This window comes from Megalobrama amblycephala, linkage group LG18 (assembly GCF_018812025.1).
Source record: "Megalobrama amblycephala isolate DHTTF-2021 linkage group LG18, ASM1881202v1, whole genome shotgun sequence".
Taxonomy (NCBI): Eukaryota; Metazoa; Chordata; class Actinopteri; order Cypriniformes; family Xenocyprididae; genus Megalobrama; species Megalobrama amblycephala.
Genome location: NC_063061.1, coordinates 20,105,885 through 20,121,508, shown reverse-complemented (window position 1 = coordinate 20,121,508; position 15,624 = coordinate 20,105,885). Strand labels below are relative to the sequence as shown.

Genomic DNA, 15,624 nt, shown 5'->3' with positions numbered 1-15,624 from the left:
ATATTCCTGTTTTACCCGAATGTTTTAAACAGTAGTGTCCATTAATACTTGAACATAAATGTGTTAATTTAGTTGCACTAGGTGTGTGAATATCTGGTTATGTGTTACCAATGTATTTCCTGTGTAAATACTCCCTCTGTGGTATCCATATTGTGCAAAAGTTACAGGGTTTACTGACTTTACATGGTCATGAAAAGACATAACTTGGCCCAAAATGCTTCAGACAAGTCAATTGTTTTAGGAGTAATAGAAAGTACGCTCTTAGCAGTGGGTTTGATATGCATTCTTGGTGGCAGAAATGTGTATAAATATATTACTTTTATTATACACTGTGCATATGCCACCAAAAAAGATGATCCATCCTTGGTCACTGGATGAACTTTCATAATATATGCGGCTGACGGATTATTGTGATTTGTTTTACTGTCTGTCAGTGCATTACAACTCTGTAGATTTGAGTGAGTCAGTGTGTTTATTTACGTGCCTGCTGTCTGACATAAAGCCATAAAATTCAGAAACATGAGTCACAATTTGTGCAATATGTGTATGTGGCATTGTTAATACTGCAGATGCTTACTGTAACATACCCTCCAGGCAGTCTGAATTATTGAGACAGTCCCTGCAGGTATTTTCATGAAGCTCCAATAGGAAAGTGCACACATCGTGCAATGTTTTTCTCGGCCCATCTCCACCAAAAATGCTTGCATTGTCTCTAATTCATCCAAAATTAGAATGCTGATGTGCTTTTCTCTCTGTGTCAGGTGTTTGGTAACATCAAGTTGAATGAAGAGTCAGCCATCAATCATCACAATAACTTCCAAACCTTTTTTCAGGCCCTCATGTTGTTGTTCAGGTAAAGCCATTGTTTAATTTCTGTTCAACTCTTAGTACTGTTGCAATTTAGCACAAGTGAAGCCAAAGTTTCTGACTTTAGCTGTTTGTGTACATGTATTTTACAGGAGTGCTACAGGGGAAGGTTGGCACGAGATCATGTTGGCTTGTCTGAGCGAAAGGCCATGTGACGACGAATCTGGCTACAGTGGAAAAGAGTGCGGCAGTGATTTCGCTTACTTCTACTTTGTCTCTTTCATCTTTCTTTGTTCTTTCCTGGTTAGTGGAGCACATCTCACATTCAAACAGATACACTTAAAATGACAATGCTGCCATTGTTTCAAACCTTTATGACTTTCTTTGTTAGTTATAGCAGGATGTCTAAGCTTCTCTTTTAAAAACAATGAAAGAAAATGGTGACAATGGCTGTCAAGTGAGGTTTTCAGCAGATAATGACATAATTCTTAATACAAAGCTACTTTAAGGCTTCAGAGCACTTGAAATAAAGTGCACAAGTTATGTTGACCAGTTAAATTATGCTTTTGAGGTTCTTGTTTGGAACTTTACAACCCCTGGTCCCTATCCACTGTCATTGTATAAAAAAGAGCAGCTGAGACATTTTGCTAAACTTCTCCTTTAGTGTTCCACAGGGAAATAATGTCATAAGTTTGGAATGACATTTTATTTTTGGTTAAACGATCCCTTTCAGCAGTCATGCATGCTCTTACTTGGACACAACATCCTAATCCACGTACAGAAGATGAAGATGTCTACCAAGTGCCCAAAAATGGATCTATATATTAACTAGTCTGTTAACGGCCTGTTCATTCAATACTGTCATTCCAAAGTTTGGGGTCAGTGAAGTTACAGTAAAGACTTTTCAATTTTTACTCAATTTTCTATTTCAAATAAATGATATTCGTTTTTTAACTTTCCATTCATCAAAGAATCCTGGAAAAAAATTATTACAATTTCCATAAAAATATTAAGCAGCACAACTGTTTTCAACAGTCATAATTAGAAGAAATGTTTCTTAAGCACCAAATCAGCATATTAGAATGATTACTGAATTGCTGCAGAAAATTCAGTTTTGAAACTCTATGAAAATTCTGAAATTACATTTTAAAATGTATTAAATTAGAATTTTTTTTAAATTGTAACAATATTTCACAATATTACTTTTACTGTATTTTTGATTAAATAAATGCAGCCTTACTGAGCATAAGAGAATTCTTTCAAAAACATTTAAAAATCTAACCGACCTCAAACTTTTGATAGGTGTAGAGTATATGCACAAACAAAATAGTATGCAAAACAAAAAATTGCGTAGAGTACACTGGCTTTAATCAGTGAAAACTTCCTTTAAGTCTAGCCAATAAGATGCCACTTGTACATCTTGTAACATAATTCTGATTGAGATTTCTCCTTTTATATTTAATAATCCTTCCTACAACCATCAGATGCTGAATCTGTTTGTTGCTGTCATCATGGATAACTTTGAGTACCTGACACGTGACGCTTCTATTCTCGGGCCTCATCACCTCGACGAGTTCATCCGGGTCTGGGCTGAGTACGACCCTGCCGCCTGGTGCGTATCTCTCCTCCACTGTGTCACCTCAGTTAGTGCCTCTTTAAAAGAATGTGACAGCTCAAGACTAAGTGATTGAAAGATGCCGGCTTAAGAGGGTACGCCACCGGCACTGTGTCTGATTTACTCATGGCCTTAAGTCACAAGAATCCCATTTTACTGTGTGACCATGGCTAACATCAAATCCTCAAGCTTTGTCTATGCTGAGGAATGCAAATCTTTGCACGCCATCCACTTTTAGTCTATCTTGAGCAGAACGGATTTGAATCCTATCCTCTCTGTCAGTGTAATCCATTCTAACTTGAAAAGGGGCCGTTTACACGACACCGTTTGACAATGGCGCTTTGGGGGCCTGAAAACGCGAACTTGCGAAAACACAAACGGGATTCAAAATGCAAGTTTTTGAAAACTATACTGCTATTGTCTCCGTGTAAACTACAAAAACATGATTTTTTTTTAAAAAACAGTGAAGTCATGTGCATGTGTATTCTGTGTTCATGCATCGCCATCTACTGGCCTGCATGCATAATACAACATTTTTAGTTTTTTATCGTGGATCTGTATAAACAGGGGTCGTTTTGACAATGTTTTTGTCTGTGTGCAAAAAACGCAAAGGAAAAACGTTTCGGTTTTTAGTACATCGTTGTCATGTAAACGCACCCTCAATAAGCATGAATATTTTGAATACATATGTAGACGGAATATGGAAAAAATGTATTAAAATCTGTCTTTTTAACCCTTATCTGTTTTTTTCAGCGGAAGGATACGGTATATGGATATGTACAATTTGTTGCGCGTAATCTCACCCCCCCTTGGCTTAGGAAAGAAGTGCCCTAATAGGGTGGCATACAAGGTTTGAAAACCTACACGCCTTCCCTCTAGAGGGCGGTGCTGTAAAATCGAATGCCCATAAAATGCCTGATGTCTGATTGGATTATACTCCCCCTCTTCCCTTACTAATTTTAATATGGGTAACCATGGTAACCAGGAAACAAAGCCAAATGCTAAATCTCTCATCCCAAACTAATCCCATATGTTCACAAAATTCACATTTCTGTCTGGTTGTTGTAAATACTGATGTACTAGAGCAGCTTTTATTTGCTCTGTTAATACAGTGCTTAAAATTAGGCCAAATATTAGCTTTGTTCCTGAGTATCTGATTGGTTAGCCGTGGTTGCATCCTAGCATGCAAGAACAGAAGCTCCAGACTGCAGCCCCTCAGGCCAAACCCATCATGCCATGTTCTTCATCCCTGGATCACCGGCAGCCTGAAAAGCAGGCATGATCCATCCGTCCTTCTGAGACAAGATGGTATCAGATACCCTTGACCTTCCTTCAGAATCCTTAATAACAATGCTTTTTTTTTGTTGTTCATTTCCCTTTCTTTCTCTCATTCACATCACATTTCCATCATGTTCTCCACTACTCTCCTTTTCTTGTCTGTGTGACCTTTGAACTCTGGGTGTCGCCCCTGTGAAGTGGACGCATGTCCTACCTCGATATGTACGAGATGCTTCGCCACATGTCCCCTCCGCTAGGTTTGGGAAAGAAATGTCCTCCACGAATCGCCTACAAGGTAGATCCCGTCCCCCTGACCTTTCCTTGGCTCCTCCTCTGTCCTCTCATTGGCTGATGTGGCTGTCAGTCAGTGTTCTAACTGTGGAAGTGATTTTTCGTGTGTGTTTCATGTTGTGCTTTTTTTTATGTGTCTTTTGATCTCACTGATGTTCTCAAAATGCTAGATTTAAACTGAAACGATAGTTCTGTTACAAAACCTTGTGAATACTAGTAAGTCTCTAATGCTCACTAAGTTTTTTAGAAGGCAGAATACTAGTAAGCAGCGTTTGTGTCTTGAGTATGCGCTTAAAATGCTGTCCTGATAGGCAGCTCAATAGATTTTGAAACCGAACAAATGTAGGCAGTAGAATAAATATACAGTAAGCGCTGAATTTCCTAAGGCAGCTGTACTAAAATTGTTGCATCATGTAAGAGAAAGTAAAGAATAGTGCGGGAAAAAAATGAGAAAATCTGAATATCGAAACTGAATCTCAAACGTCACTGGTACAGGGCTGCCTGTTTTGGTCGCAGCCCGTTCTGCCACTTTGAGAGCTGCCTCCGAGTCAATAAGTTTACACACCCTGTTCCAGCTGTCTGAATGGGTAACGTTCAAGAGACACGCGTCCGTGGCTGTCTGCTGAGCTACTCTCTGAGGCCACACAGTGTGTGTGAGTGTAGGCTTGAGGATGCGACGTTCTCCAGCGAGCTCTAAATAGAACAAGCCCCCACTCCCCCCACATCAGAGCCCTGAATCAACAGGGAGGAAAGAGCAAAAGCTTGCTGTAGATGTGTGCTCAGTGGAGCGTCCTTTCCTCCTTTCTCTTTTTTTATTGGTAGTTGTTGTGGAAACATGTCTTCACTGGCCTACGCTCTCTAATGAAGGAAGAGTGTTGTCCCTGTGCATGATTTTACGCTCTTATACACTACACCACAGAAACAGATCCATTCTCTGTTTATTTTGCATGTTTTCTTTTCACCTCTATTTTCAATTACCGCTGAGTGTGTTAATGTGTGAAGCGTTTGCTCTGACTTCATCTTGAGTGATGTGTTTGTGTGGTGGGTGCTGCTGTGGCTCTTGGTTTTGGTTGGTCAGCATGCTATCTTTTCTCGCTCTCTGATCATCATCCTCTCTGAAGGTCATCGCTGACTCTATGAAAACACCTCATGTTTCAGTGCACATGTATTTGCATTCTCGATGTGGACAGTAGTCATAGCTGTCCACATGCAGACTGCCAATATTTAATAACAAGACTTCTTACACAAAAGACTAAAGTAGATTCTTACAAATTCTGTCAAGAACAAATTCATTCCGGGTTCAGACTACACTGTATTTTTGTCAGTTACAATAGCCACTGTGTCAGATTATATGATTTCGACTCCTGAAATCTTGTCGTGGACAAGAAACATGTCAGACTATACGTTGCTACCCGACCATTCATCGCTTGCCGTCTTTAACAATGTGCGTGCTGTCATCGAGAAGGCGGGACCATCAACTGACAGAAGGTGCATGAGCGTAAACAAACAATGGCTTAACAGCGTCCGAAAAAAATTAAACATGCTAGTCTTTCTGTCGTGACGTCGTGAAGCATCACAGATGCAGCATCGGTTGTCGTCCACTATGACACACTACACAAGCTGAATCGATCGAATCTTGCATCCCGATGCCCATTGTCATTTACGAATCCCCATGACACCATACCTCAAGCAGATCATGGCAAAATCATGTAGTCTGAACCAGGCATCAGGTCATGTTTTACCCCAAAATCCAAAAAAAAAATAATAATAATAATAATATTTTGAGAAGGTGAAGAACATTGGGTCTTTATTTACATGACAATTAAGCACAAACACATTCCTTTATTATATATTACAAAAATTATATTTACATTTTAAAGTTTTGATACATTTTGTTACTGTTTGTTGTTGCATGTTTAATTCCATTTTCTGATTTTAATTTAAAAATAAATTGTATTGGCAGGATGAGTTATTGAGTATATTGTTCTGCAAAAAAAAAGTCTTAATGAAAAAACTTCATTTTATTTATTTATTTGTTTATTTAATTATTGCTTTAGATTTGGGGTGAAATATGTATTCCATGTGAAAAATGGAATACTATATCATTACATGCAGACATATACATTGATGTCAGTGTGTTTATATGAACAAAATGAGGATGACTATCAAAAATCAGCTGATTCTAAAATCTTAAAGGATTAGTTCACTTTCAAATGAAAATTAGCCCAAGTTTTACTCACCCTCAAGCCATCCTAGGTGTATATGACTATCTTCTTTCTGATGAACACAATCTGAGTTATATTAATAAATATCCTGACGCATCCAAGCTTTATAATGGAGTGAACGGGATCAACAAATATGAAGCTCAAGAAAGTGCATCCATCCATCATAAACGTATTTCACACGTCCCCGGGGGGGTTAATAAAGGCCTTCTGAAGTATTTATTTATTTAAGTATATTTAAAAATATAGTAAAATATCTGGCTTCCGCCAGACTGTCTTCCGTATTCAACTTACAAAGAAAGTATAAAACTCTCGCAGCTCAAAACACTACGTCCTACACCTTCCCTATTCAAATGAAGAAAAAAGCTTAACTGACGCGATGTCAGTTATGCTTTTTCCGTAATTTGAGTACGGAAGGTGGTCTGGCAGAAGCTAGATATTTAACTTGTTAAATATGGATATTTTTCTTACACAAACGCATAGCTTCACTTCAGAAGGCCTTTATTAACCCCCTGGAGCCATGTGGAGTATGTTTATGATGGATGGATGCACTTTCTTCAGCTTCATGCTCCTTGATCCAATTCACTGCCATTATAAAACTCGGATGCGTCAGGATATTTATTAATATACACTATATTGCCAAAGGTATTGAGACACCCCTCCAAATCATTGAATTCAGGTGTTCCAATCACTTCCATAGCCACAGGTGTATAAAATCAAGCACCTAGGCATGCAGACTGCTTCTACAAACATTTGTGAAAGAATGAGTCGCTCTCAGGAGCTCAGTGAATTCAAGCATGGTACCGTAATAGGTTGCCACCTGTGCAATAAGTCCATCCGTGAAATTTCCTCACTACTAAATATTCCACAGTCAGCTGTTAGTGGTATCATAACAAAGTGGAAGCAATTGAGAACAACAGCAACTCAGCCACGTAAAATCACAGAGCGGGGTCAGCTCATGTTGATGCGCACAGTGCGCAGAAGTCGCCAACTTTCTGCAGAGTCAATAGCTACAGACCTCATGTGGCCTTCAGATTAGCTCAGGAACAGTGCGTAGAGAGCTTCATGGAATGGGTTTCCATGGCCGAGCAGCTGCATCCAAGCCTTACATCACCAAGTGCAATGCAAAGCGTCAGATGCAGTGGTGTAAAGCACGCCGCCACTGGACTCTAGAGCAGTGGAGACGTGTTCTCTGGAGTGACAAATCACGCTTCTCTGTCTGGAAATCCGATGGACAAGTCTGGGTTTGGCAGTTGCCAGGAGAACGGTACTTGCCTGACTGCATTGTGCCAAATGTAAAGTTTGGTGGAGGGGGATTATGGTGTGGGGTTGTTTTTCAGGGGTTGGGCTTGGCCCCTTAGTTCCAATGAAAGGAACTCTTAATGCTTGAGCATACCAAAATATTTTGGACAATTTCAAGCTCCCAACTTTGTGGGAACAGTTTGGAGATGGCCCCTTCCTGTTCCAACATGACTGCACACCAGTGCACAAAGCAAGGTCCATAAAGACATGGATGAGCGAGTTTGGTGTGGAGGAACTTTACTGGCCTCCACAGTGTACTGACTTCAACCCGACAGAACACCTTTGGGATGAATTAGAGCGGAGACTGTGAGCCAGGCCTTCTCGTCCAACATCACTGCCTGACCTCATAAATGTGCTTCTAGAAGAATGGTCAAAAATTCCATAAACACACTCCTAAACCTTGTGGAAAGCCTTCCCTGAAGAGTTGAGGCTGTAATAGCTGCAAAGGGTGGGCCAACTCCATATTAACTCCATATTAACCCTACGGATTAAGAATGGGATGTCATTAAAGTTGATGTGCACATAAAGGCAGGCATCCCAGAACTTTTGGCAATATAGAGTAAAGCTTTGGGTAATTTTCATTTTAAAGTGAACTAATCCTTTAACAGAAATTTTGAAACCACCCAGGTTTTTTTTCTCTCTTCTGATTTTGAAGTCCAAATACTGTTAAAGGTGACCAATTGCAAAGTGGAATTGAAGTAATGGTCAAAAATCTTTGTGCACCGTTTTTGCCTAAACCTGATTAAAAAAAATTGAAAGTGTTAACGTGATATTACACATCGTCAGGTTATTAAGCATAATCAGTGTAAAGTCATGCATGTAACCACACATACTGAGAAACCTGTAAACCTTCACAGCTTTACTGTCTGCTAGCTGGAGAAATGCAGCAAAACATCTTCCATCTCCAACATCACTCATCCTCCCCACAGCATCTGCATGAAATACAAACACTCTCTCTCCTTCTCATCATTTTGATGTCCTGATGAGACCATTTGTGTGCTGAGACGAGTGTTCGAAAATGACAATTGACGAAAGAGAAATTACATAGCCCAAGTCGTTACTCTCCCTCAGCATTCAAACTCCTCCTGGCATTTGTTACGGTCATTTCCGTATCCCGCAGTCATGTTTAATATTAATCACATGCTCTCTGTGTCTGTGACTCCACAGCGGTTGGTGAGGATGAACATGCCCATAGCTGAAGACAACACTGTTCACTTTACCTCCACTTTAATGGCTCTCATCCGGACCGCCCTGGAGATTAAACTGGCATCAGGTGATTGTCCGGCAGGGCCAGAGCACAGAGTCACTTCAATATGTCAAAAGCTCCTTTAAATGTCCGTCTGCTTCAGCAGACTTTTCACCAGTCACTGCTTTGTTTCATCAGCCTTAATTAATTTAACACTCCACCATCTTTAAAAACATTACAACTTAATTGAATGATGCTTTCTGCTCTGACTTTGACTTTTATTCAACCTAGTACTTGGTGCAAAATATGATTAAAGAATAAGATAACATCCATTAACAGCTCAACAAAAGAAATCTCGCTGGGGATATTAAGGTCTGCAGGAATTGTTAATTTTGATTCTTTTAACATTATTGCGACTTGCTTTCTTACTGTTTTTCCAGGAGTTCTGGCTCAGCGCCTTTGTGATGCTGAGTTAAGGAAGGAAATAAATAAAATTTGGCCTAGCTTATCTTCAAAAACGGTGGACTTGCTGGTGACACCTCATAAACGTAAGCCCTCCATTTAAAAAAATTTCATTTAAAAATGACTGTTTCTGTTTAAAAAGCAATTAACATTTATATGGATTCATAATTAAATGGTTATGGGAGTTTGAGTTTTCAATTTGAAATGATATTAATGCCGTTTTCCACCTGAGTGATTCAGCCTGGTTTTGCTTGTGGCATCTCTGAGTTTTTGCTGCCACCTAGTGGACATCAGTTTTCCTTCTGCACTTCTGTCCATATGATACTTCATGTCCTTTTCACTCTCTCTTAGATAATGAATTGACTGTAGGGAAGGTCTATGCTGCTCTGATGATTTTCGACTACTATAAGCAGAACCGAGCCAAGAGACTCCAACAGCAGCAGGCTGCACCAGGCACACAGGTAGAGCATCTTCATGAGGGATCTGCTAAAAACTGAATATACTGCTACAGTTTTAGTCTCACATAGCCAGACCTTTAGACTGATGGCAGAAACCGGCGTGTAAAACTCTTGGATATATTTAATTTCGTCTTCCCTGAGGGGGGTTGGCATCACACCTTCTTTGTTTCCAGGCCGTTAAAGAAATCCTGCAGAATTCAACCAATTAGATGGTGACCTTCAGAATTATAATTAATATTAGAAATAGTATGTTAGATGTAGGGATCCAAAGGGTGGAAAATTTTCTGTAAATTTCCAGAAACTTTCCAAAACTCCTGCCTAAAGCCATACTTTACTATTAATTCAATTATTAGTAATCATAGTTCCTCAAAGAGTTATTAATAATTGATTAATGTGGTCATTGTTAAACTCATCTTTGTGTATATTGTGTTCTTTCCTCAGAGTAAAGTCGGAGTTCTCTTCAGACCAATGCTTCCTCTCACACACTTGCACGATCAGGAGCCAATGCTGCCACAAGCCCTACCTGCTTCTCAATTAGAGACCACACCACAGCCAGAGGCACCGCCCACCTCCTTTCACCTGACCAATGGGGATGCAGTGTGAGTGTTCTACCATTCTGGTCTTCATATACTTTCCTTTTGAGAATGTGTTTTGTGTTTATTATTTTTGAATTTTTCTTTTTTGTGTAATTTTGTGTGTCACAGACAAAGCCAGAGCAGTGGCATGAAAAAGTTTCCCTCAGGAGGCATACCTCAGGAAGCCGCACAGGAAGCGAACAGAAGGCCTGTCCAACGTGGCCAATCAGAAGACGTGCCAAACACATACAGATCTCAGGTGATTTATTGCAAAATAGTCAGTCTTATTTATAGCCATTTGCTGCACATGTCAGTTAAACCATATTTTTTGTGGCTTTCTTTAAATTGAATGTGTAAAAACTGACACATCCACCAGCAACAATTCCACACACAATGTTTGTCCATTTGTATCATTAGTAACTGCTGTAACTTCTTTTCACTGTTCAGTTCTTTAAGTGTGCTTAATTGCATTGAATGTACACTAGTAGTGTACTTCAAATCTATTATATATTGTAGTGTAGTTTATAAGTATAGTATAGTTTGTAAGTATAGTATACAAGTATATATTTAAAAAAATGCACTTGCAGATAATATACTGTAATATTACTGAAACAAAGGCCACTTAAGTGTACTTATAGAGTACACTTTCATGACTTTGTAATAATATCAAATTATATGCTTTTCCTTAAAGTGCATTTTTTTAATCATTATGTTTTAATAATCTTTTGTCTTGCTTTAAATAACTACACTTATTTTGATGTTGACTAACATACTAAAGCACATGTAAAATACTTGATTATAAATGTAACTGTAGTGTGTTATTCAATATTACATTTAAAGCTAATATATTATAAATGTACTAAATTGCAATAAAACTTGTACTAAAAACTTATTATAATAAATATATACATGACACAATAGAAAGTAGATTAAAGTATAAATTAGGTTCCATAAATGCTTGTCAGTACATTCGGCAGTACAATAACCATATTTCAAAGACAATAGAAGTAATTATGAAATTAGATATAAGGATGTAATAAAGTCCTACTTAAGTGGCTCAAAGCACTCTAAAGTTCAATTGCATTTAAAGTAAATTGAAACTATCTACATTTACTTCCAAATAACATGCAATTAAGTGTCAGAAAACATTATTCATTTTGCACTTAAGTATATTATTTCAATAATATGTGCACTTTTTATATAAGTGTACTCCTTTTTTACATAGATTTCATTTATGCATTTGTTTTATCTGGCTCTACATATGTTACAGGAATTAGTTGAGATGAGTGACATGGAGAATGACTCGGATGTGGGTGGGTATCCTGTGCTGGAGGGTCACGGCAGAGCTGCCTCCATGCCCAGACTCAACGCTGGCTTTCAGGTAAACATCTCCTATATGTATTGGCCTTATGAGGTCATTCTGGTGGGAGTTGGGAGTTGAATATAACTGCTGTACAGCCTTTGTTTCTTATTCTCACAAAATTGATTCCTGCAAAGAAAGAGGCAGCTGGTGTATGACTGCAGGAAGATACAGGGAAGAGGAGTGAATGGGCAACTGTATGAAAGAATGGATGAATGGAGGCAATAGGGAGGGTGTATTAATGAATGCAGAGAGGAGATAAAAAATTCAAGCAAATTAATTGGTGGAAGTCAGAAGAGTTTCCACTGTGAGACACATTTTTGTCTCCTCAGCTCAGTTGAGTGTGTGTGTGCGTGTGTGTGTGTGTGTGTGTGTACAGGTTTGGCTATACTTGTGAGGTCCTCACTTATATAGTGAAGTGTGTTTGTGTGTGAGAGAGAGAGAGAGTAAAGGAGAAGAAGGAGGACAATGCAAAGTCTACATACTGTATATACCGAACTATATAGGAATATTTTAACTTATCTTTTCTGTTTATCTTATTTTTATCTGTTGTATTTGAATCTTTTAATTTATTTTACATTATATTTATATCATATAAATATCTTGAATTCTTATTTTAATATTGTTTATATTTTAATGTAGTATTTATTAATATTTTGAAATTCGTTTTTTTTAGCGTTTTTAATTTTTTTTTTTTTTTTTTTTTTTTAGTATAAGTTTTAGCAATTTTGTGCTCTTGTCATTTTCAGTAGTTTGTGTTATTTAAAAATTTAGCTTTCTATTTATCTTAATTTTTTTTGTTACTTTATTTTTAGTTATTTTAGTACTTATTTTCAGTTAGTTACCCAGGCAAAATTTCTAATAGAATTTTTTTAAGTAAAAGTTTTTCATCTAATATTTATAATGTATTGTATGTCAGTTATACTCCAATTAACGAAAACAGTTTTATAATTTTATTTAACAGTAATAACGCTAATGTAATTTTGTTTTTACATGTTTCATATTCGGTTTTTCCTCATTAACAGCTGTAGTGTAATTATTTTATGTTGCTTTTTAACTGTAATTTATTTCTGTACATACTTTTTTTTCTGTATTTTTGCCACATCGCTAAATGACTCAAACAGTGTTCAGCATCCTTGTTATAATGTCTTGTCTTTAGTCTTGTCCTGTCTTGTCTCGTCCTGTCTTGTCTATTTCTTCTTTCTCTCCACCTCTCTTTAAAACATCAAACTCACTCAGTTCTCTTTTCCGCCACCTTTTATTTCGATACAAACAATCTCTCCGCCATCCCTACTTTTTAGCCACCTATTTTCTGACCATACTGGATCTTGATATCTAAACTCTTCATGAACATCATCCAGTCTTTACTCTGTCCCTCTCTTCTGATCTCTTTCCTCCTGTCTCACTCTGTTGCTGTGTCCATGAGTGCCACAGCTGTGTGCCCTGCTCTCCTCACCTATGTGTCCTCTTCCTCTTCCCGTCCAACAGCGGAGCCACTTACGCCACACCGCCGGAACGTATCTAGCAGTATGTACAAGTGTTCCACCTGCAATCGCTCTCTCTCTTTTTTTTCTCTCTCTCTGCCAGCCACTCCATTTTTATGTTGGCTTGTGTGTGCTTTGTCCATTCCAGCTCTTTTAGAGTCCACACTCTTTTAGCAGGCCAATAAACTTATACAGGCACACTTCATATTAGCCTGGTGAGGTAAACACAAAACTGACATGCACTGCAAAGACATATATAGTAGTTAATCACTGTGGGCAACTCATTTACAAGTAATGGAATAGATTAACCACAGTTTTGTTACAGCAAAATGAAAAGCAAAGAATAAAATGCAATGCTTATTTTATCTTGGATGTTGTGAGGTGCTAACTGTAAGTATGAGTGTGTTTCATTTAGTGGGTTGTGTATCATTTTGATTTGTATTAGTGCAGTCCTCTCTTCACATATCTTTCAGCGATATAAATATATTATAAACAGTGTTGGGGAAAGTTACTTTTAAAAGTAATGCATTACAATATTGCGTTACTCCCTAAAAAGTAACTAATTGCGTTAGTTACTTTTTTATGGAAAGTAATGTGTTATGTTACTTTTGCATTACTTTTTCTCATCCGGGCTGTTTGTTTGTTTGTTTTTATAATAACAAAAAGTTATATTTTGGGCAAATATGAAGGCCCTTCAACACCAAAAGTGAAATGAATAAGCCTCAGGCTAAAGGAAATACAAATTCACATCTGTACAGTAGAGGGCGCAGTTCAAACAAACAAGCCTTTCAGCTGTGCTGCCATTCTGGAATACAGAAGATAGAACACAGAAGAAGTAAATGAGTAAATGTATGTTCACATTTAGTCTAGAACTAGTCTAGAATAACCATCATGTTCACACATAGCGCAGACAACGCCTCTGCATTTACTCCCGATTTCTCTTAACATGGACATGAGAGCTGTCAGTCAATAAATGGGAAAACAAAGTAACTTGTGTTACTTATTTAAAAAAGTTACTCAGATATTTTCTTGTAAATTTAAAAGTAATGCGTTACTTTACTAGTTACTTGAAAAAAGTAATCTGATTACGTAACTCGCATTACTTGTAATGTGTTACCCTCAACACTGATTATAAACATACACCGTTCAAAATTTTGGGGTCGGAAAGATTTTTGAATGTTTTTGAAAGAACTCTCCTATGCTCAGCAAGACTGCATTTATGTGATCAAAAATACAGTAAAAACAGTAATATTGTAGATTATTACAATTTTATATAAATGTTTTTGTTTTTAATATTTTTAAAAATGTAATTTATCAGTCTCATGTGATCCTTCAGAAATCATATGCTGATTTGGTGCTCAAGAAACATTTCTTATTATTATCATTGTTGATTAATATTACTGCTTAAAGGTGCCCTAGAATTAAAAATTGAATGTATCTAGGCATAGTTGAATAACAAGAGTTCTGTACATGGAAATGACATACAGTGAGTCTCAAACTCCATTGTTTTCTCCTTCTTGTGTAAATCTCATTTGTTTAAAAGACCTCTAAAGAACAGGCGAATCTCAACATAACACCGACTGTTACGTAACAGTCGGGATCATTAATATGTACGCCCCTAATATTTGCATATGCCAGCTCATGTTCAAGGCATTAGACAAGGGCAGGACGTCTGGATGTGCACAGCTGAATCATCAGACTAGGTAAGCAAGCAAGGACAATAGCAAAAAATGGCAGATGGAGCGATAATAACTGACATGATCCATGATATCATGATATTTTTAGTGATATTTGTAAATTGTCTTTCTAAATGTTTCGTTAGCATGTTGCTAATGTACTGTTAAATGTGGTTAAAGTTACCATCGTTTCTTACTGTATTCACGGAGACAAGACTGTCGTCATTTTCATTTTTTAAACACTTGCAGTCTGTATAATTCATAAACACAACTTCATTCTTTATAAATCTCTCCAACAGTGTGTAATGTTAGCTTTAGCCATGGAGCACCATCAAACTCATTCAGAATCAAATGTAAACATCCAAATAAATACTGTACTTATGCGATTAGACATGCTGCATGATGAACACTTTGTAAAGATCCATTTTGAGGGTTATATTAGCTGTGTGAACTGTGTTTATGCTGTTCAAGGCAAGCGCGAGCTCCGGGGGCGAGGGAGCACGAGATTTAAAGGGGCCGCAACCTATATATCGGTGCATAGTTAATGATGCCCCAAAATAGGCAGTTCAAAAAATGAATTAAAAAAAATCTATGGGGTATTTTGAGCTGAAACTTCACAGACACATTCAGGGGACACCTTAGACTTATATTACATCTTTTAAAAAGAAGTTCTAGGGCACCTTTAATATTTTTTTGGAAAACTTGATCCATTTTTTTTCAGTAGGCTATTCTTTGATGAATTGATAGTTGAAAGAACCGCATTTATTTCAAATGAAAATCTTTTGTAATATTATAAATATCTTTACTCTCACTTTTGATCAATTTAATTTGTCCTTGCAGAATAATAGTATTCATTTCTTTAAAAAAATATTACTGACCCCAAGCTTTTGAATGGGAGTTGGATTAGG

The 15,624-nt window shown here is 37.5% G+C and overlaps 1 protein-coding gene across 10 annotated transcripts in view; it reads left to right on the top strand.

Moving 5' to 3' along the window:
* Positions 1-15,624, top strand: part of cacna1bb (calcium channel, voltage-dependent, N type, alpha 1B subunit, b) — a 178,258-nt gene that overhangs the window by 154,467 nt on the left and 8,167 nt on the right. For 9 of the 10 annotated variants that reach the window (XM_048166481.1, XM_048166478.1, XM_048166473.1 and 6 more), the window contains 11 exons: positions 762-853; positions 960-1,110; positions 2,292-2,419; positions 3,899-3,995; positions 8,683-8,788; positions 9,142-9,249; positions 9,515-9,624; positions 10,063-10,220; positions 10,326-10,455; positions 11,467-11,577; positions 13,045-13,083. In XM_048166481.1, coding sequence (XP_048022438.1) covers positions 762-853; positions 960-1,110; positions 2,292-2,419; positions 3,899-3,995; positions 8,683-8,788; positions 9,142-9,249; positions 9,515-9,624; positions 10,063-10,220; positions 10,326-10,455; positions 11,467-11,577; positions 13,045-13,083 — 1,230 coding nt within the window. The remainder of the gene's footprint in view (positions 1-761; positions 854-959; positions 1,111-2,291; positions 2,420-3,898; positions 3,996-8,682; positions 8,789-9,141; positions 9,250-9,514; positions 9,625-10,062; positions 10,221-10,325; positions 10,456-11,466; positions 11,578-13,044; positions 13,084-15,624) is intronic. The other variant, XM_048166474.1, reaches the window with a different exon arrangement.